This window comes from Talpa europaea (assembly GCF_964194135.1).
Source record: "Talpa europaea genome assembly, chromosome: 7".
Taxonomy (NCBI): domain Eukaryota; kingdom Metazoa; phylum Chordata; class Mammalia; order Eulipotyphla; family Talpidae; genus Talpa; species Talpa europaea.
This window is the reverse complement of record NC_140074.1, coordinates 37,257,042-37,279,879: the sequence shown is the minus strand read 5'-3', so window position 1 is coordinate 37,279,879 and position 22,838 is coordinate 37,257,042. Positions and strand designations below refer to the sequence as shown.

General features: G+C 40.2%; 1 protein-coding gene across 1 annotated transcript in view; it reads right to left on the bottom strand.

The window, feature by feature from the left end:
* The window catches only part of PGM5 (phosphoglucomutase 5), a gene marked incomplete at its 5' end in the record, with an annotated part of 159,811 nt that extends 143,442 nt beyond the window's left edge, over nucleotides 1–16,369 (bottom strand). Inside the window, one exon of the mRNA XM_084239279.1 lies at nucleotides 16,109–16,369. Within this exon, the coding sequence (XP_084095405.1) occupies nucleotides 16,109–16,369 (261 nt within the window). The remainder of the gene's footprint in view (nucleotides 1–16,108) is intronic.
* Nucleotides 16,370–22,838: the final 6,469 nt, after the last annotated feature.

Here is a 22,838-nt window from a genome sequence, read left to right as displayed (position 1 = left end):
CCCTCAGCAGTGTACTTCATCAGTCTGCCTGCTTTGCTCTCCCCTCTGGCTCTGGTGAGTTCTCTCAGCTTCCTGCGCTTCTGACTGTACCCAGTGCTTGTATAAATAAATACATAAATAAATCTAAAAAATAAATAAATAAAATATGATGGATGGTGGAATCATTTAACAAGACAGAAAAGATACAGGATAATAATAACATTCATATTCTTATCCAGAGCTATGATCAATTATGTTCCACATGTTCTTGTGAAAATTTATTTAGTCACTCAACATATTTTACTATCACCATGAAACCAGCCATGCAGAAGACCTAGCAGATACAGCAATGAAAACAATTTAATTACTGCCCTCAAGAAATAAGTCTATATATTCAAGAATTCAAAAATATTTGTAATTTTTGCTAATTAATTTTCTATATCGTCCACTTCGCAGAATTATCCTTAAGTCATCTTTAAAAGCGGAAATAATGTATAGCTATTTTCTACTGTAGTATTCACTAGAATACTAAAAAAAAAAATTAAATTTTTATAAATAGCAACAAGGAACCTATGAAATACGTATGATACATCAAATTATGGTTGATGCATTCTTCGGCCATTTAAAAGGATAATTACAAAGATTAAGCAGTTGTTTCAGACTAGGTCAGTAGTTTCCCAAAAGTTGTGATCATGTTCCACAGTACAGAGTTGATACTGAGGAGCAGTCTAGAAATTGCAGCCCAACCTTTCATCGAGGTGTCGCCACGTGATTCATTTTCTCAGAAGACTATAAACTAATGTGAGAATGAAACAGACAGAATGATTGTTCCTTCTGGCCTAAGATGTTAAGAAGGAGATATGCCTTCTCTGCACTGATTATTTTCCCTTCCTTCCACAGATTCAAGACAGGTGATCAGGTGGTTCAGGAGATGACAGAGCCAGCAACAACATCCAGAATGAATTTTAAGAGAGTGAGATATAACTTTCTATTGTTTTTTATGGCAATAAAAATTGCCTACATTTCAGGTTTATTTGCTATGACAACTTACGTTTTCTTAAGTCATAGAGAGAAACATAAACAATGCTTTTAAATGCTAAATACATAATACAAAGTCAACAATGTGTCCAAAGGATCATACACCATGACCAAGTGGGATTTATTCCAGGGATACAGGGAAGGTTCAACATCTGAAAATCAATCATATTCACTACATCAATAAAAGGAAAGACAAAAACCAAATGATCATAGCAATTGATGTAGAGAAAGCATTTGATAAGATTTAACATCTATTTATGATAAAAGCCTTCAAAAATGGGGACATATTCCTTAACATAATTAAGGCCATATATGACAAACCTACAGGAAATATTCTCAATGGTGAAAATTGAAAGCTTATCCACTAAGTTCTGGTACAAGACAAGAATGTCCACTCTCACCACTACTATTCAACATAGTATTGGAAGTCTTAGCTAGAGCAATTAGACAAAAGAAGGATATAAAACAAATTCAAATTGGGAAAGAAGCAGTAAAGCTATCATTATTTGCTGATGATATGATAATATACACAGAGAACTCTAAAATCTCCACTGAAAAAACTAACTGAAACAAATCAGCAAAGTTGCAGGGTACAAAATCAATATTCAAAAATCAGCTGTCTTCCTATATGAAAACAATGAACTAGAAGAAGAAATCAAGAAAGCAACTTCATTTACAATTGCATCAAAAAGAATTAAATACCTGGGAGTAAAGGTAACTTAACAAAGTAACTTAACAGGGCCTCCACAGTGGCACAGGGGTTAAGATACAACCTATGAAGCTGTCCCCAGCTTCTGCAGCATGAGTTAAATCCCCCAGGGAGCTATCCACATGGCACAGCAGACCTCTCCTGATTCTCCTGCTGCTCCCCTCAGCAGTGTACTTCAGTCAATCTGCCTGTTCCCCACTCTGTCTCTGGTGAATCCTCTCACCCCCCAACACCTCTGGCCTGTACCCCAGTTCTTGTATGCATAAATAAATAAATCTTTAAAAAAAAAACAAAGTAACTTAACAAAGACTATATACAACGAAACTATAAGACATCTTTAAAATAAATAGAGGAAGACACAAAGAAATGATGAGATATTCCCAGCTCAGACTGGAAAAATTAACATTGTTAAAACCATCTTACCCAAGACAATCTACAAATTTAATCCAATCCCTAGCAAGGCTTCAATGGCTTTCTTCAAATATATAGAATAAACATTACTGAAATTCATGTGCAACCAAAAAAGACCCCAAATAGCCAAAGCAATGCTGACAAAGAGAAGAATGTTGATATATTCCCAGACTCCAAATTACACTACAAAGTTAAAAAAAGACACAGAGTAATGGTCTAGAATTGAGAGCCCAGAAATAAACCTATACCTATATGCATAGTTAATTTACAACAAAGCAGCCAAGAATATACATTGGAGAAAGGAAAATCTCTTCAACAAACGGTTTTGGGAAACTGGACAGCCACATGCTAAAGAATGAAACTAGTGACAAGCACTGGAAGCTAGTAATGACAAGCAATGATCCTCCCCTAGAGTCTGTGTAGGGATTATGGCCCTGTTGACTTCTTGATTCTGGCTTCTGGCCTCCACAATTGTAAGAGAGTAAATTCCCATTGCTTTTAGTTAATGAGTTTATGGCAATTTGTTATAGAAACTAAAACAAAACCAGTAAACTAATACAAAACCTGTGTTAGTTTCCTGTGGCTACTGCAGCAAATTGCCATAACTTTGGGAGCTAAAAACAACAAAAATATATTCTCTCACAGTTCCAGGAGCTAGAAAACTGAAATGCAGGAAGGTCACACTCCCTGTGGGAGCTCCAGGGGAGAATCCGTCCCTGCCTTTTCAGTTTCAAGTGGCTGTCAGTATTCCTGAGCCTGTGGTTACCACTCCACACTCTGCTTCTGTCTTTGCTTCACCTTCTTCTCTGTGCCTGGTTTCTCTTGTTCTATTAATTCTCCCTCTCCAATTAGCCCAAGTGCCACTGGGAAAAAAAAAAAAAAAAACATGAATTTCAAAATCAAGAAGTTAGTCAAAAAATTACAACCTCTGGAAGCCCTAGCATACATACAAAGAAAAAACACTAAACCCAAAGTTGAAAGACCCACATACCAGTCCTGACTCCACCCCTGACCTTTCACCTCAGGGCAGATCCCCTCATGTCCCTGAGGGTTGGTGTCTTCGTCTGTACAGCCAAGAGGCTACAGGCTTGTGAGATTCCTTAGGATGACATTATGTAAAGAAAAAGTCTGTGGAATTAAACATGACATACATTATGTTATTGCCTTCCCCAAGTCCCATCTCCCATCCCCAACACTTAAAATTCATCTTTAGATGGCAGAGTATCCTTTAAACTACCATTTCACTTCCGGAGAAGTCCTAGAAATACCACCCCCCACCAATGTCGTAGAAGTCTACCATGCAAGAGAAAGGTGGCCTACTTTCATAATTGGCTTTGGTTTTGTTTACAGTGCTGGAGCAGGCAACATCTGACTTATTCCTGAGTGAAGCCCAGACCGCAGCCTGAGGAGAGCCAAGACATGGCATTCTGCTGTTCCCTCCCTCGTCCTCCCAAAGGAGGCACTGCAGGAACTGCCTCTCCCACACCACCTGGCCTCGCTGTGGCTGGAGGTAGGGGAACCCCACTCATTAACGTAGGGGAGCCACTGAAGCTTCTCCAATTTCCATGTGGCGAGGGGATCAAGGTGGACCCTGGTCCACTATGACTCCACACATAGAAGGCTCACAGATAGGGATCCCAGGAGGCACAGGAAGCCATCTGAACCTGTCAACTGGGCCCCAAAGTCCCATGGTGAGACACACTTTCCAGCATACATAGGTACTTAGCGAGCATGAACTTGTTTCCATCCCGTCATAACTTTTCAACTCTGTGGGAAGGGAGGACATAGAAGGGAGTCCTGTGCAGTTGCCACTATTTCCTCTGCTGGGGTTACCATGACCTCTCTGTGTGTGTCCTATCTTGATGCCATTCCCTTCGAGCCACCCTTAAGGCCTGCCTAACTTGTATCCACCCATGAAAGAGCATAGCAGGTGCTTAGGGACTCACTGTGCCCCCCTCCATACACCAGCGACCAGTGTCCTAAGAAAATTTTATTTCATAAAGCTTTCTCCCAGCACTTCCCTCCCTTTCACCATGTGCTGTATACAACTAACTCTTTTAATGATTGTATTTCTGACGGTCCCTTTTTCAAAATGCTCACAACTACTCTTCTGAGTTAGGTTTGCTATGAACTCAGTTTCTGATTAGCTGAAATTAAAGTTCTAGAGAGCAGAAGTGTATAATTTAAACCCTCAGACTAGAATCTCAGAGTAGATGCAGAATTTTGAGTCCAAATGAGTTTCCTCATTAACTTAACACAAAAGAAAGCAGGATAGTTTTCATGTGTGAACTCTCTTAAACAAAACCTCTCCCTTTATGATTTCCTTTTAGCTCTTTTTTTTTTAAGTCATTTTAAAAAACAGTCCCAAAGGGAGAAAAGAAAAAGTAAGCATGACATTGCTCAGGATCTGGTATTCACTGTGTCATATCCCTGTAATTCCCAGAGTGAATTAGAGAGTGAAGAGAGCAATAAACAGAAACTTCCTTGATGGTTTGCAGAGAGAGGGTTTTGCAGGACCACACAGCCACCGCCATGTCCATCTATGAAGTGCATGGAAAGCCATATACACAACAATGCCTGTTTCCTCTCTTCTCAATTAAACAAAAAAACTAAAAACATGAAGGAGGGCTAAAGCCAAGCTGCCATGGATGGTGGGACTTCAGTTTTTCTGTCCCATCTGTCAGAGCGGAGTGCCGGCCCTCAAGCAGGGCTGCACATGAGTAAGCAAGAAATGGCTAAGTGGAATTTCAAAAAATAACAAATTCAAAACATGGATGTGTTTATCCAAACATCAAGGGACTTCTCCATTTTCACATGGATAATTGTGGAGTTATATGCTTTTTTACATGGAGACCAGATGGGAGCAACCCAGCTCATCTTCAGCTTCCTGTCCCTCCTGGAAATCTTTATACACACACTCAGGGTTGAAAGGAGACATGAGCATCCATTATGATTTCATATTCAATTCCAAATATCTGGACAAGTGCAAAAAAATCACCAGCATCTGGAGTATGGTCCAAGTTCTGGTCCTCGGTTAGTTCACTAATTCTCAAGATTTCATTGAGGAGATCAGGTAATCTTTGTCTTAGGGGCACAATGGGGGTGGTGAAATTGGAACTCGTGTCCCTATTGGAAATTGGATAATTCAGTGGTTGGAAAATGCTGAAATCTTTACCTTAAGGTATAGATAGGGCTCAGCTGAGGTGAACAACCCAACTGGAATTCAAGATAAGACCCACTGGATCTAGCTGGGTCAGGAAGGCAGAATCGACAGCCCTGAGATAAACTGAGGTACGGGCATCCGAAAAGGAAAGCATGCAAAAACTGACTTTACCATCTACTGGCTGTAGGACTAAGCAAGATCCCAAAGACCCCCATATCTCTATTTTATTATCTAAAAGATCCAAATGAGCACATGCTGGGGGTGAAAGGAAGTAACAGCCAAGCTCCAGTTCAGTGTCTGATACCCAATAAACTCCCAATACCTTTCAATCACCTTTCTTGCTCATGTCATTTCTCATTTATAAATTATGAATTTCTTCACTCATAGCATTTGAATAAGTTTGGTGTTGACATATATTAACCTGGAGGCTTTTTCTAGTTATCAATATATAGCTAAAGGAATACAGACATATGCTTTTTTGAACATTTAGGAAGTACACACAAACAAGAAGTAAACAAAAGTCATCTATAAGCCTAAAAATAACCACTGTCAACATTCCCCTGTATATACCCTTTGTCTATGTGTCTTGTTTCCTCTCCTCTCTCTCTCCTTCTCTCTCTCTCTCTCTCTCTCCCTCTCTCTCACTCAGAAAGATAGAGGCATATCATCGAACATTCTTCTAAACTTGACTTTAGTGGCTCTATAGTCTTCCATTATTTCAATGCTCCATCATTTACCAACCAATATAAAAGTGTCTTTTCGGACATCCCTGGTGGCACAAGGGGTTAAGAAACAACCTATGAGGCTGTCCACAGCCACTGCAGCACGAGTTCGATCCCCGGTTGGCCAGGGAGCAACCCACATGGCACAGCAGACCTTTCCCGTCTCGCCCGCTGCTCCCCTCAGCAGTGTACTTTGGTCAATCTGCCTGTTTTTCTGCTCCCCATTCTGTCTCTGGTGAATCCTCTCACCCCCCACACACACACACACACCTCTGACCTGTATCCCATCTCTTGTATGCATAAATAAATAAATTTTGGGGGGGAAAAATGTTCTTTTCCCTAAAATTCTTATATGTGAAACAAAAAGTGAAGGTTAAACCCATCTTGTAGGATAAATTAAACTGAGAGTAGTTGCCCATAAACAATTAGACAAATGAGTTGTAACAAGCCTGAATGACCACAGTGTCTTCTTTCTTCTTTAACCATTAAAACTTCACTAAGCAGCTGCCCAAGTCCATGGTAAGGGGTGACAGGTGCCTATATCCTGTCCTAACCTGGATCTCCCTCCCATGACTGCATCTATGCCTTTGACTTGCAATGTCCACAGATATGCCCCATGCTGACCTGCCCACTTACCCATATTGATTGAGCTTGCTGCAGAAGCTGTCCTTGATGGTTAGATTCCTAACAAATATAAGATTTATGCTGCTTATATTTCTTACTATTGGCCCATCCAACTCCAGCAAAAGTTCTATTTGTTTTCATAGAAACAGTGGTCATTTGGGAACATGTAGTCCTCTCTTGTAGCTCTATGACAGTCTTCAAATGTTTCTGACATCTGACTCTGTTCTACCCTCTTCTTGAATACATCCAGGGAAGAAGGTGTATCTTTGGAGGAGGGGTGTCCTGTGAGTATGTGCACATACATGTGCTGCTTGATCAACTATCTACATGCAGAAGAACACTTTCTATTCACCACCTTTATAGGGACACAGAAATGACATATATATAGCAAAAAGGTCATCATTATAAATAGATGATCTATAGGTTTTCAGAAAAGTCATGACCCATTTTTTCTGTTTTTCCAAGCAAAAATGTGTCATGACTTTTCAGACAACCCAATATTTATAATATATATACATGTGTGTATAAACATGTAAATATACATATAAAAATACTTCAATTTTTCTTCATCACTATGTTTGTTCTCTGAATAGAGTTGTCACATCCATTAAGATATATCTATGTAGATCTTTCATTAAATCTGGCTGGTTGGGAAATAAGTACTGTACATTTTCTACCTACCCTTTTTACTATGTTCCAATGAACTAAAGACCCCGGCAATCAAAGGCTTACAACTCAGCAAGATTAAACAATTTACTGTTATTTATGAGAGCAAAGCTGTATCTTCTGTATTATATTCCACATTAGCATCTGTCACTTTACATTTGGAAGATCCTGTATAAAAAAAGATTATGCCTACTAACCAAACATTCGGCAGGGCTGCAGGAACAGGCACCCTGACAAACATCCTGACAAAATACTTTAAAGCATCGCTAGCGCCTGCAGCTGTGCATATGCAGACAACTCAGCAGATTAGCATGGAGTCTCTTAGCCTCTGCCTTGTGTGTTCCTCTTAGTAATCTCACACATGGTCCAGTCCATTAGGCTTGAAAATCCTCATGAAATGAGCAGATTAAGATCTGGCCTCAGGAGGGGGTAACAGGAGGTGGGGCTGGCGCATTCTGCTGTTACCACAGCCTGAGCCTCAGAAAGGCTTAAGGTGAGAAAACATGGTATTGACTCAGCTAATTCCTAACAGGAAATAATGTACAGCCCTGACTTAAAAAAAAAAAAAATTTATTAAAGTCTATGCCAGAGCAGCTGCTGCTACCTCAAGTACCATGGCAGGGTGTGTGTGTGTGTGTGTGTACATGAAGGGATCATACTTCAGCAGTCACCATCCAAGCCTTGCCCAGAAGCATTAAAGAATACCAAAAGTCAAAAAGAAATCTTTCCAAAGCAACTGTGATCACCACATCAATAGGCACCTTCTGAACAGGAAAGCTACTGAGACTCAAAAACATATTGTTCTTGCATTTTCCTTAAGAGGACAATAGTATGGCAATAAGTGTGCTCTATGAGTAAAACAAAGAATTGAAAAAAAAATCCATTACCACATTCAATCCTAAAAATGTGGAAGATGTGGAGGGCAAGTATTATTCATTTTCCTCTTTTTGTAAATGAAGAAGCAAGCCCCAGAAAGCTAGTTGTTGTCCTCATGTCATGTAATGAGTACCGTGATTCAAATCTGAGCATATCATTTTTCCTTCATTATTCTTTACTGATATATTTTTATCTTGAAAGCAATCATATGTAAGATTACTTAATAAAGAGAAGTTCATGAAGTTATTCTTCTACTATATACATCACAATTATATCCAGTGTTATTATGTTGGAGTATGTTCTTTCAACTCTATTTTCTGTCTTTATTATTACCCAAAAATATGGTCATGCCACATTGTTTCAATTCTCTTAATAAACTATCTTGAAAGTTTTTATCTTGAAAGCAATCATATGTAAGATTACTTAATAAAGAGAAGTTCATGAAGTTATTCTTCTACTATATACATCACAATTATACCCAGTGTTATTATGTTGGAGTATGTTCTTTCAACTCTATTTTCTATGTCTTTATTATTACCCAAAAATATGGTCATGCCACATTGTTTCAATTCTCTTAATAAACTATCCTTTACATCTTTCTCATGTCATCTATAGATTCACCTTTCTTTATGAATTTTCAAGCATCCATGATGTGGTTGTGTCAAGAATTATGCACTTGATTTCTACTGTTGAACATTTAGATTGTTTCGAAGATATGTTTTTTAGGGAAATGCTCAGTGAGTATTCTATCTAGCATGTAGTCAAATATTTGCACTAGTTTCTAGATTTTCTGAATTATGCTGGAAAATGTACAGGATAGACCCTTAGATTAAGGAATGCCTGGGTTATTGGGCAAGTACTGTATTAATTTAGAGATATCTGCCAAATTGCCTGGCCAAAAAGATTTATCAGTGTAATGTATCAAAGGCGTATAAAAATGGGGTCTCCCCGGTGGCGCAGCAGTTGAGCGCTGGGTTGCGAAGCACCCGCAGCCTCTGCAGTGCCGGTTGGATCCCTGGCTGCTCCCTGGCCACCAGAGGAGGGTCCCACATGGCGCGCAGATCTCTCCTGCCCCCGCTGCTCCCCTCAGCAGTGTACTTCGGTCCTTCTGCCTGCTCTGCTCCCCGCTCTGGCTCTGGTGAATTCTCTCACCCTCCCGCACTTCTGACTGTACCTAGTGCTTGTATAAATAAATAAATAAATCTTAAAAAAAAGTGTATAAAAATGACAATTTTCTAACATCAATACCAACTCAGTATATTTTTTCAAATTGAGGGGTTGTTTTCATGTATGTGGGTTTTAAAGAGATTGATCATTTTTAATGTGCTTGTTGTTATTGAATTTTGAATTATTTGAATTTACAAAAGTTTTTCATATATTGTAGACATTAACTATTTTATAAAACTCACCTTCCAATATTTTGTGCATTGTTTTATCAAATAGAAAAAAATCTGGTCCATTAAAACTCCCTAATAAAAAAAAGATATGCCTGGTTAAATACATGACTCTTTTTAAAGGCAATAGTGAAATATTGTATTTGTACAAAATACTTATTAGTAGAAACTCTGAAAGAAAAACTTCTGCCTTTATGCCAAGAAAAAGAATTTGGGGATTGAATGTTCCTGAGATTTTTCTCTTCAAACAAACACAGACATTAGTCCAAAATTTGATCTCACTACAAATATAAGAGATAAGAGATACTTAAAAACTTGGAAAATGTGGATTTTAACAAGTTCTGTGTATATTCTAGATATCCTCTTGTTCATAACTAATGAGAGTCAAGTCAGGTGAAAGGGCCTAGAATTTTTTCTTTGGCCATGCAAGTATAAACAGTCAAGGCATACTGGCGAAACCAGGAGTGTTTGCAATTAACTGTCAAGGCTGTAGGCTAACAAAGGATATTGCAATCCTCACTTTCTACCTTCTATTTTAAAGCCCCTGAGAAATTTAGACCTTTTATTCTTCTTACTATTCCCAAATAATCCTATTCAAATTCTACTACAGTGTGTGTTCATGTTACTCTTGTCTAACAACCTAAAATATGAGGGTTATTGTGGGCGAAATCAATTCCTATGCTTAAATTCCTCAAATAGGTTCCAACTTTTATTCCTTAAGAACTGTACAGAAACTAGAAAACTTTAGAGTTAACAAAAGGCTCAAAGACAACAGATGTTTTTTAGAAAAATTTTAGAGCAAGGATCACACATCACATTGCTGATGTGTGTCTGTCTTTTCAATAAACATCATTATGCTTTATTACAAGATTTAATAAAGCAGCTCAGTTAAAAATGCCATCTGGGTCTCTGGACACATTAAACAAAGCTTAAAATAACCCATCCCAGCAACTGGGAGGGCCCAGCTGTTCTCAAAACCTCTCCCACTCTTTTTTACTTCCCATAAAAAAAAAAGTGAATGAAGGCTTGAAGCTGAAAGTATCAAGAATGAACTGAACCAAACAGGGAGAGGGATAGAAACAAGGGCTCCCTAAAAACCACTATTACTCACATTATACCTTTCCCATTTCCACAATTCAGGAATGGTGATTTGGGAAAGGAAGCAAGATAAAGTTATACAAGGCTTTCAGGGTTTTCTAATGCATTACAAACCTGCCTTTCCTAACGTCTGGGCCATAGTAGCTCATTGCATTTACTATAGTGGACACCAGTAAAGAACACGCAGCAATCACCACCCAGCTCTTATTCCCATCTAAAGATTAGATCTGCAGCCAATCAACCCCAGACTTCTAGGCTTACTGCAGGGAATAAACCTTACAGAGAGGTTTCTTACCTATCTTGTTACCTTCTCCCCCTCCTTACTTCCCACCATATCCATGTCCTACTCTGTTTTCTGTTCAAATCTATGTTCCCTGTCTTTGGGACAACACCAAAATCTGTTCCCAGATAGTTGGAGTAAATGCCAGAGCAAGTGTAGTTTCATTCTCTGGAGCAATCACCTTTTCAGGGCTCACTGGAATTAAATACATGTCGTACAAGATCCATGCAGAAGCTACATGCTGCTGGTGTCCCTTGTGGACCCACCTTTCCTCATACCATTGTGCTTCCACTTTTATATCTAAAAGATTTTACAAAGCATCAGGGAATTTTAATTCTATAACTGCATAGTAGGCCATGATAGTTATTTTTATTATTGCTGATAATGGCGTGGTCAATACAGGGCATCATTAGTCAACCTACTTCCTTGCATTTTTTAATGTTGTAGGTATTACAAAATGTTTTCATATACAGGGCTTCATTTGACTCTCAGGATAATTCGGTGGTGCCATCATATCCAATTTATACATGAGGAAACAAGTGGTTTTTAGGTATTTCAACTGGCTAAAGCATTTGCCCTGCGACTTGCATGACAGAGCTAGAAAAAGAAGGCGAGACTTCCAGCTGCTAATAAGTGCTTTTCCTACCATGCTTCATTGCCTCCTGGGCTAAAATGAAAAGAGGGTGTGTTTATCACATGAAGAAATCTGGTTTGAGTTTACCAAATATGTATTTGTAATATTTGGTGGCCTGCCTATGTATTTAACCTATAATGATTTTGGTTATAACAGTCTAACTCCATTTTAAAAAATAAAATATTTTAAATGTTTCTTCTTTCTAGTAGCAAAACTACTACGATGTGTGGCCATTTAAACTTAAATTTTAATTAATTAAATAAATAAAATGTTCTTCAGTTGTGCGAGTGATATGTCTAGTGTTCAGCCCTCACAGGTGGTTGGTAGCTGGACAGTGCAGATTACACCACATCTCCACCAGCACAGAAAGCTCCACTAGACAGCACTGTTAGACAGTGTCCTCTCCAGAGAAAGACTTTAGAAAAAGTCAGAAACATCTTGAGGTAGATATAGTGTTATCATTTGCCCAATATTAGATAGTTTGGTACTACAAAAATATTAGAACAGAGAGGGGAAAGAGAGATGCTTTTAGCTCCAGGTGGATCTACCCAGGAAAAGGCAAAGATAGGCTTGCAGCCATTGTGTTGCATTTGGACAATGAGAAAAAAAAAAAAATATATATATATATATGTAAAATTCTGCATTTCCTGAAGGAGCTATATTATAAGAAAACCAAATAGCTATATTATAAGAAAACCAAGTAGATATGAGGGAAAATGTCCACTTTATAGGAAAAAACACCAGCTAAAACATGTAGGTAAAATTAGGGAATTAGAACTTCATCATTTTGAAACTCCCAATGAAATAATCAGCTCAAGCAAGAAACAGTAATGAACACTAAAACAACTGAGTAAAGGCTGATAAGGAACTGCGGATTCACATAGCTCTGAGTTCACCCTGAGGGGGGCAATAAAGGAAGATACAGGCCATTCCCACCACAGCTCTGTAATCATCTTAGCATCATGAATGATAGGACAATCCAAGATGATGTTTTCCAATACAGTGCAACATGAATTTTCACCAGCACCTATAAAATATTATTATAGAAAAAAAAATGTTGATCTGGAATCTAATTAAGCCTTTAGAACTAATTTTCTAGTTCACAAGACAGAACAAAAACAGGGAATAGGATGAAAAATTAAATGACACCATAAAGAAGTAATCAGAAAATTCCAGAAGCAGGGAGGGGACATTCTACAGAGCAACTGACTCAGTCTCTTCAACAAGGCAATTTCATGAAAAAAATAAAGAAGAAAGAGGGTTTGAGGTTAAAAGAGATATAAGATAACCAAATATAATGTGCATTCCTTGACTAGAAGGAACTAGCTATCACAAACCAGTTATAAAAGACATTTCATAATATCTGAGGAAATCTGAATGTGAATAAGAAATGATAAAGGAATGTTTTATTTTTCTTGGGATGATTATGATACTGTGACTATCAATGTTCAATTGAAAACTTTCTTTTTAGAGATCCATACTAAAGAATTTAGAGGTAAAATGTCATTTTCTTCACTATACTTTAAAATACTTCAGTCAAAAAATAAAGATGAAACAAATATAGAAAAAATGTTAACAACCTAGGGTATGGGCACATGGGTCTCATTAATCTTTGTCTCCCCTCTTCAGAAAGTTTGCAATTTTCATAATTTTATAATAAAAATATTTTATGTCCCAAATTGTACAGGTTTTGTCTGAGAATCTATTTAAGACATCATGAAATATTAAAACACAGGTAGTATAGTTTATCATTTGAGCAATTCCATAATCTGCTCTCCTCCAGAAATTATATAATCAAAGAGTACCTGCAACATTTTTACAGAGAATTGCTTTGTAAAATTAACTTCTTCAATGAAAATCAAGATTTTTTTGATAGAAAGAACGCAGCCCACCTAGACAGATATGTCAGTTCAAAGAGAACAAAAGCTATTTTGCTACTAGTTTTCTAGTCCGTTTATGAATACACAATAGGAAATCAAAAATGAACAAGGCACGTGGAATCAAAGTTCATCATTCCTGAGTATAACTCAGTAGACCAAGTCAGGAGGCAAATCATTCTCATCAATGTACTATCATTCAAGACCAATTGGCTCACAGTTATCTAGTCTCTTTAGACCAACTCTGTACTGGAAATAACCTGATTATTCATATTGCTCTAGCAAAAACCTCTGGGAAGATAAGGAAAATGAGAAAAAAGATTAGTTAGAATTGGCTGTTTGAAATTTTTTCTGAAATATATCAGGCTTTTTAAAATCCACCATCCCTTTCACCCATGCTCACCCCTCTGAGCAGTAGCACTTTTGATTATTTAAAAGATGGTGCATCTATATGCATTTTAATTTGGCATTTTGTTCTCTATAACAACCGCTAAGTTAAAAATTGGACTCTATTTTAAGCATATATTAGCAGATGCTATCTTCTAAAGTAAACTCCATTCTCAAAGTTTATAAACTGTGTTTATCAGAGAAGACCCACTGAAGTAAGAGACTGAAGAGTCTTCATAGAAAAGTGAGCCAAGAAATAATAAGGCATAATAATAATCTGCCCGTGTGAATCAACACTGTAATAAATATTGGACAGGCTACGCTTCTCTCACTCACTAGAAAAATTAGCCCAGGAAGGGATATGAAAACTACTATAGATCTCCCAAGGCTCATTAGTTTCCATCATTCCTTGGGAACAGCTTTGTCAGACAAGAGTAGAAGACTATTTGTCAACCTCTCTCCAAATCCCTGATTTAAGCCATCTTTCACCAATCCCAAGTGAGGAGCCAGAGAGGAATGCAAGTCTTGCATCTCAAACAGCTTCATCTGCTGGGGCTGGGAATCACAATCCCAACACCCAAATCACCCCTGGGCTCTGTTTACCTTAACTGCTTTTGTCATTTGTTTTCAATTCCTCTTTTGCCCTTTCTGAAATGGAGAAGAAGGATTACAATAGAAAAAAAATGAAGCATGGGCAACCCTAAAGATTCTTTTAACAAGAAATCAGGCAATAAAAAGGAGAGCCTGGGGAAGGGGAAAGGGAATACAAATGCCAGAAAATTGTTTAGTTTCACTTTTTACAATGTGCATATTCATTTATACATCTGCAGAGATTTCACTTAAAGAACCGTTCTGGAGGGCGGGGAGGGGGTCTGACTGTATTAACAAGGCTGAAGTTACTTTTTAGATGCTTTCCACAAAGAATTCAGAGACTCCTCAAATTATGTACTCTCCTATAGAAGTCCCTGAGACACTGCTGGGTTTGAAAAAACAGACATTGGGATCTGGGAATATACCAAAGGTGCTTCTAGTTGTAGGATGATGAAGAAGGAGAGTAAAGAACCCATTCTGAGAATCCAGATTGCAAAAGAAGCCTGAAGAGATGGAGGGAGAGGGAGAGGAAATAAGGATGAAAACTGAAAGGGAGAAGAGGCATGAGGTGTTGTCAAACCTCAAAGGGCATCTTGTAGAGAAGCTGACAATTGCTTTGAAAAAGACATTGCCCATCTCACCTCAGACCTTCTAGAGAGATGCCTCCTGCAATTTGAGAGCCTAGGATATATAGTAACAGATTGATCCCCATCCCTACTTAATCAAATTAATCTTGAAATAATTCCACTGAGTTAAGGAACCAAAGATATTAAATACCTTCAGGATCCATACTTGCCAAACACATAAGGGATCAACAACCGGGCGTGTGTGTGTTCTGATACAACACTGTCTCACTTAAATTTGCCAGAGCCAAATTTGAAAATTGCAAATAAAACACAGGGGGAAAAAAAAGAAGCAACGATGTTGGTAGCCTACAAAAGAAGTTTGTTGAGGGCCTCCCCAGTGGCGCAGCGGCTGAGCGCTGGGTTGCAAAGCTGCCCACGGCCTCTGCGGCGCCGGTTCGATCCCCAGCTGCTCCCAGGCCACCGGAGGAGGGTCCCACATGGCGCGCAGACCTCTCCTGCCGCCCGCTGCTCCCCTCAGCAGTGTACTTCGGTCCTTCTGCCTGCTCTGCTCCCCGCTCTGGCTCTGGTGAATTCTCTCACCCTCCTGCGCTTCTGACTCTACCCAGTGCATGTATAAACTAAACAAATAAATAAATAAAAACATGCCTCTATGAAAAAAAAATAAATCTTTAAAAAAAAAAAGTCTGTTGAGAGGGAAGGTAATGAAAGCGATGGGAACAAATATTTTCAAAGAACTGCGTAAGAAACCGTTAACAAGGGGAAAAGCTAGCAGGTGCAGGGAGTATGGAAGAGTTGAAGGCTTACGCAGTAGGTTCAGGATGCCCCGAGAGCTCAAAGAAGGGCGGGGAAACCTTTAGGCCTTATGAACTGCGGGTCCTGACAGAGCTCTGGTGTCAGGGTGCGTCAGGGAGGCTGATGCCAGAGGGACGCTGGGACCTGGAGCAGACCTGGGGGAACAGCTGAGCAGGGGTGGGGATGGGGGGCCGGGAGTCGGGGGTCAGGAGGACAAGGGTGAGGAGAGGAGATGGTGGTGGCCGCAAAGTAGGAGGCGAGGAGCCGCCGGGTCACTCACCCCGTTGGCCGCGGCCATCTGCACCACGATCTCCGTGGCGGTCCTGCTGAAGTACCTGCCGTCGCTGCCCACCACCATGGTGCAGCCCTGGCGGTCGCGCAGGTCGATGGATGACAGCACGCTCTGGATGAAGTTGGGCAGGTAGTTGCGCTGACCCTCGAAGAGGCCAGTGGGCCGCCGGAGCCCCCCGCCGCCTGCCGGCCGCTGGTCCTCATAGGGCGCTGTGGGCACCGTCAGCACCGGGATGGGGCTCCCCTCCATGGCGCCTCCTGGCCGGTCCTGCCGCGGCTCCCGGGAGCCGGAGGGAATCTGCAGCCTGCGGGGGGGGCCCCCCCCACCAGCCTGGCGTCGCGCCCGGACTCCGCCTCGAGCCCGAGCCCCCTCCCCAGCTGGCGTGCGCCCTGCGCCCTCCCGCGGCACGGACCGCGCCTTGCTTTCCGAGCGGCCCCTGGCTGCCTCGACCTTCCAAGAAAGTTTTCTCCCGCCCAACTTTCTCTCCAGCGGGATTGCCCGAGGTGCCCGCAGTTTCTTACCCCAGCTGGATTCGCTTTCGGGGTGGCCCAAAAGCCCGTTCCCAGTGCCAGCTGCCCCTAGCCCGGCAACGCCTTCCGGCGTGACTGGTGCAAGCCTTCCCCGGAGATCACTTCGCGCTCAGGCACACCCTCTGCTAGAGCCTGGGGTGGGGAGAGCTTCACAAGGCTTGGGGTCCTCTCCCCTCCTACCCACAACCCTCTCTCCCTATCTCCCTGGTAGTGAGCAGTTTACTCACACAAGTTTCTCTTTTGAACAAGGACAAGGGAGGGAGTTAAGAGGGGGCTGAAACCTTTTGCCATCAGTGAACAGCCCCAGCCAAAAATAACCCTGGAAAGGCAAGTTGAGAATTGTTATCTTCTGCCAGCGCTGAAATTGGAGGCTGGGCGCTTGTGTGTGTGCATGTGTGCGTGTGTGCGTGTGTGTGTGTGTGTACACCCCACTACTACCATTTGTTGCAGGGACTCACATACTGTCAGGTCCTTCAATCCAGCGGGACCCACCCAGCCATCCACTTGCCCAGACTCTCTCAAGGCATACACTTTTCCCGTATGGAAACATTTTTTTTTTTTTTTTTTTGCTTGTTTGTTGTGGTGGTTGCAACAGCAGCAACACAGTCACATATTTCTTTATTCTTCTTGCCCTTCTCACTCTCCCTAGCCTGGTTCATACTTAGAAACAGCCTTGCCCCACACTGTTTTTATCCACTCAGCTGAGCTATTAGCAGGTTAGTTACCTTCAATAGGAGGAGGGTAAAGCCCTTGTAACAGCCTACCAAGAATGAATGGACCACCTTTAATTACACAAGGACTGGGTACTAGAACTGTACTAGATCCTTCACGTGCATCCTCTCATTCTGGAGGGACTGGCGATGTTCTGCCTTCTCTCCATAAAGTCTGCCCAAAGTCCAAACCAAGAAGTAGACTATAGAAAATAGGAGTGAGAAAAGAACAGACTAAAAATGTAAAACCCAGAGGGAACAAAATAATTTTTGTTTCTATCTGCTTTCACCCTAAACCATTTTTTACACTCACTAAGAGTGCAGTCTCACAATCTCCTGCTGCTTCTCCTCTCCCCCATACTATCCACTAAGATTGACTTGCTGCAGGGTTATAATATGTTTGGCCATAATAACATGACAGTGAGGAATAGCTCATTCTTTGATGCTGTTTTGCATTTGATAAGATTTGCCCCTGTTTTCTCTTTAATGGCTCAAAACAACCAAAATAGGTAGGAAATGGGAGTCCCATCACTCCCATTTCTCAGGTTAAAAAAAAAAAAGAGAGACTTTCAGCGAGGTTAAGGAAGTGGCCAAAATAGCACATACAGCCAGTTAAATTCCTGTATTGTCCCCTCCCCTTTTATTGACATCATTGAATTGTGATGAGGCAACCACTGATGCCATTAACCGGGGGGGGGGGGGGGGGTGTCTATCCTTGGCCTCCAAGAGCTCATTTCTTTGTTAAGTTCCTAACTTATTGGTGGGGTTGGGAGACTTGGCTTAGCACTAATGGAGCCTCAACATTAAAGATTTGTACACATCTCTATGTTGTGGAGGTTATGTGTTCTAGTGGCATCTCATTTTGCAAGAAAAGAGTGTATCATTCCCAGAATGAGAGAGTGATAGGTTTTCTACCACAATAAAGAAAAGAACATAGCCCTTACACCTCAGAAGTGACCAGAAGTCCTCTGGCCTCTACCTCTCAATTTCCAGTACCTGACCCTTCTCCTTCTCAACATCACCATCATTCTCTCCCACCACAGCCTAGCTAGCTCCTTCCACAGGGACAAAGCACTCACAGCTCAGACTAGATTTCACAGTCCCACCAGCTAAGAGGAAGGTATCTTCCCTTGGTGCTAATCCCAAAGTTCCCAAATACTAATTAGCCCAGCTTGAGGCAATAAGCCCAGCCACAAAGCCAGAACCCCACCATGAAAGGAATAACAGTTGCTCCAAAGTACTGGGGTGCTGTTCCCCAAAGTAAAAAGGTAGGAGGCCAAACCATTAACTATCTACCACATAGTTGATACTTATTGATCAAGTCTTTGAAAATTATGTTTCCTTCCTTGAATTCATATGGCCCCTTATATCACTCATCAGGAGTATATCATATGCTGCTACCGCTTCCTGAGCGTGTTGTCTCTCCTCTGACTGTAAGTGATCTTAGAATAATTCCTTAACCTTTCCTAACCTCAGTCCTCACTTAAATGGGGATTATTATAACACCTATCTCATAAATTGTTGGGAGGATTAAAATACATAGTACAGTACCAATGGATATAAAGGCATTCAATAAATGTTACTATTCAGATTATTGCCATCCCTACCCTATTTCTCATCATTATTATTCTCCTGTAAAACAGAAATTTAAGTAGTTTAAATCTTTGATCACCACTGTATCTGAAGAATCCTGGGGCAAGATGTATGGAGTAATTTGTCCTTGAAACATACAAAAGGTTTATGAGCTAAAAAAAATCTCTTCAAAAGCTGCCCCCAAATTTGTCAAGTTAATTCCAACAAATTTGTCATGGAGCTAAAGAATGGAACCTGAGCAGGCCCCACAGACAAGAGATGCTTTGCCATAATTGCTCACTGGTAAAATGAGAAGGTAGGATTAGATGGGTGTTTCCCAAAGGGTTTTCCTCAGAACATGAATACCTTGCAAATGTTACACAAAGCAAAAATTTCAAGGCCAAGCAACTTTTAAAAGTCCTGTGTGCTCTGTCCTATTCTTGGAGCTTCACAGTGAGTATTTCCATATTAAAAACTCCAGGAAGTCCTGCAGAAAAGATGTCAGTCCAACTTTTTTTTTTTTTTTTGAGTTGGTTCTTTGCAACCTAAACTCACAGGACCTGTCTGTTTAGGGAAAAGAATCACACTAGCTTTGTGGCAATAGCTGGTGACAGTTTCTCTCCCTTGTCTGTCCTCAGTGGGCTAGTTCTGGGATAAATGTATTTTCCTGATTCTAAGGGGCTGGTTACCATGTCATGCTAAGCTCCAAGCTTCTCTGCAAAGTGGTTCCTAATGAAGGGAGCTCTGTTCCCCCAGAGATGCCTTTCAGCCTTCTCTGAGTCTCCAGGGAAAGGCATCTCACTGAGAATTCTTGGCATGAAATAGGAGCAACTGATACATCCGTCCCTCCCCTTGGGACTTCTTTGCTCTCAAAAAGGTGCCAACCACCATCTTCATGTAGTGAATACACTAGCTGACTCAGATAGCATTTCTCAAAAAAGAATTTGGTATAAAAAAGCAATAAAACACTTCATACCCTATCCATCTTCTTGTAAATTCACAAGGCAGATTAGCATGAGAAGCTTCACAGGAAAGAAACCTATTTAACTCTAACTCAGCATTTCCAAACTTTCTTGGACTTTGGGGCCCTTTTCCAAAACACCTATTAACAGATCAAGGGCAGTAATATTCCTTGGAATTCCTTAGATTTCTGGGTAGATTGTTCCTGGTTGCATCTTTTTATGATTCATTTTTTCACTTATGAGGCATTAAAACATTAAGGTCTATCCGGCTTCCACTTAGGAACTTATCAGAATATGCAACAGGGAACAGGTTAAATGGCCCAATTTAAAAAAAAAAAAAAAAAAAAAAAAAAAAAAGCCCTTGAGTGATTTGGAGACTCACAGGACCTTGAATGGTTGATATTTCGATATAATTTCTTTTGATTTGTTCTGATCTTCCACACTTCCACCACCCCTGCACCCCTAGCTGGCAAGAAACTCTGCTGCACACATTTAGCCCACGGTAATTACAGATGCCTATGGAGTCAGGCCCCTTCTGTGCACACAGGGAGTGCTAAAAACATGCTGTTGACTCACTGAGTCTAAGAGCAGAAGAAATGCCAAAAGTACAGGATGAGAGACAGAAAAGCAGGTGGAAAATGTCACAGGACAGTTCTAAGGAAGTGCCAGTTCCCTTTTTAGTCTACCCAAACATCTTATGAGGTGGGCAAAGACCATTCTATTATTTCTTCTAAAATACTGGCTTCCATGAAGACTTCTATGGCCCCAACAAATGACAGGACTATAGTAATTCCAACAGAACTTGCTGCTTCTCTACTTCCTTCACTGTAAGGCCACCAAGGGAACGTTCATGTGATGGAAAGGTGCGTGTCACACGTGTACCATGTAAAAGTGAGTGCATTTCTCACTGGCATCCTATATCTCAAGCTCCAATGCTTTGTTTTCCATCGGTGACTACCTGTATGACAACAGACACGCTACTTACCTCTCTAAAACTCATTTTCTGAAATTTCTGAGAAATTCTGCAATATCTCAGTATTACTACATAATGCAAAATGGACATAATGTTCCCTATCTCATAGGGATTGTTGCTCATACTTGAAGAGCTAATATGTGGAAATTGTCTAGTACTGTGCCTGGCATGGAAAGGTTTAATAAGTGCTTGCTGCAATACTTCTGATGATTAGTATTACTGTCACTAAAATAGTAACTATTGCTATTATTACTATAATAATCATGATTCTTATTCTTTCTGTCAGATAGTGTTGTCTTTGAAGGCAGGAATGGGCTGTGTTTGATCAACTTTCTCCACACACTATCTAGCAGATCATATGCAAATTGGGGAACCAGAATTGTTAAGGGTGAAAAAAAAATCTCTACTGATCTTTAAGTCCTTTATAAGTAACTTTGCAAAGGAGCCATCAGCCCAACACATGAATTTTAAAAAAAAGCAAAAACTATTTCCTGTGGAGTTTGTTTTTGGAGGTAACCACAGGAATAAGTACCATTTGTGAATCTCCAATGCGAGCACAAGAAGTTGATGGGCAAAACTAATGCAGGCGTGGTTTCTTGACTCCTGCACACACTAGCCCTAACTGAAAAGCATTTGATATTGACTCACTTGTAAAAATTGGGTTCTTTGGATAGTGAAAGGCTGCATTTTAATTCAAATTTAACCTAAAAACAATAGGCCTCTGATCTGCCACAGGTGAAGATTCAATTTCCAGGTGTCCCCCCACAACACCTAGATACATCAACAATACATAGTACCAGATTATTTAAAACGTAAGAAATAGACTTATCAAAGTTCTTCATTTTATAAAAGGCAAAAAAAAATTACTTTTCTAACAGAATCTCTATACTTTTTTTAATAGCTAAATTTTGTTTCTAAAGATTTCAGTAGGGAACCCAATTTAGATTTTTCTAAAAAGCAATTATAGTTTCCAGTTTCATTTAAAGTTTATTCCATTAGCCATTTGCAATCTTACCCTACATGGAACTTTTCATTGGTGCTTTTACGTTTGGATTTCAGGAAAAGGCCCACAAAATATGACCAAATGATATAATGACAAGTGCATGGCTTATTATAATATGAACCAAAAAATTGTGACAAGATTATAAAATCCAATAACACATAAAAATGGTCTCTACCGAAGTCATTTCTTATCAATGATAAGAAATGAACATTCACACACAGTAAATGTTTAATAAAAATCATTTTTTAAATGGAGGAGAATAACACAATTATTTAAAAGTTATCATATTACGGGCCTCCCTGGTGGCGCAGAGGTTGAGCGCTGGGTTGCGAAGCTGCCTGTGGCCTCTGCGGCGCCAGTTCAATCCCCAACTGCTCCCCGGCCACCTAAGGAGGGTCCCGCCTGGCGTGCAGACCTCTCCTGCCGCCCACTGCTCCCCTCAGCAGTGTACTTCGGTCCCTCTGCCTGCTCTGCTCCCCGCTCTGGCTCTGGTGAATTCTCTCACCCTCCCGCGCTTCTGACTGTACCCAGTGCTTGTATAAACAAAACAAACAAACAAATAAACAAACAAATAAATAAATAAATAAATGTGTCTATAAAAAAATAAATAAAAAATAAAAATAAAAGTTACCATATTTTAAAGTCAGAAAGAAAAAGAAAAATACCGGATGGTCTCACTCATAGCAGGAATTTAGAAAACCTAAACAAGGGACCAGGAAAAAGGCTAATTAATACAAAGTAAAAATCAAAATCAACAAACAACTATAAACCAGAGACACACTACAGGAAGGGGGGGGGGTGGCGGGGGAGAGGAAGGATTAGGGTCAAAATAAGTGTGAGGGGTGCAAATATATGGGGAATATAACCAAAATGAAAATGCATACATTGTGTGAACATGAAAAATGACGTAAGAATTATACAAAATAAAATATTTTTTTAAAGTTATATTTTAAATGTTATTTTTAGTC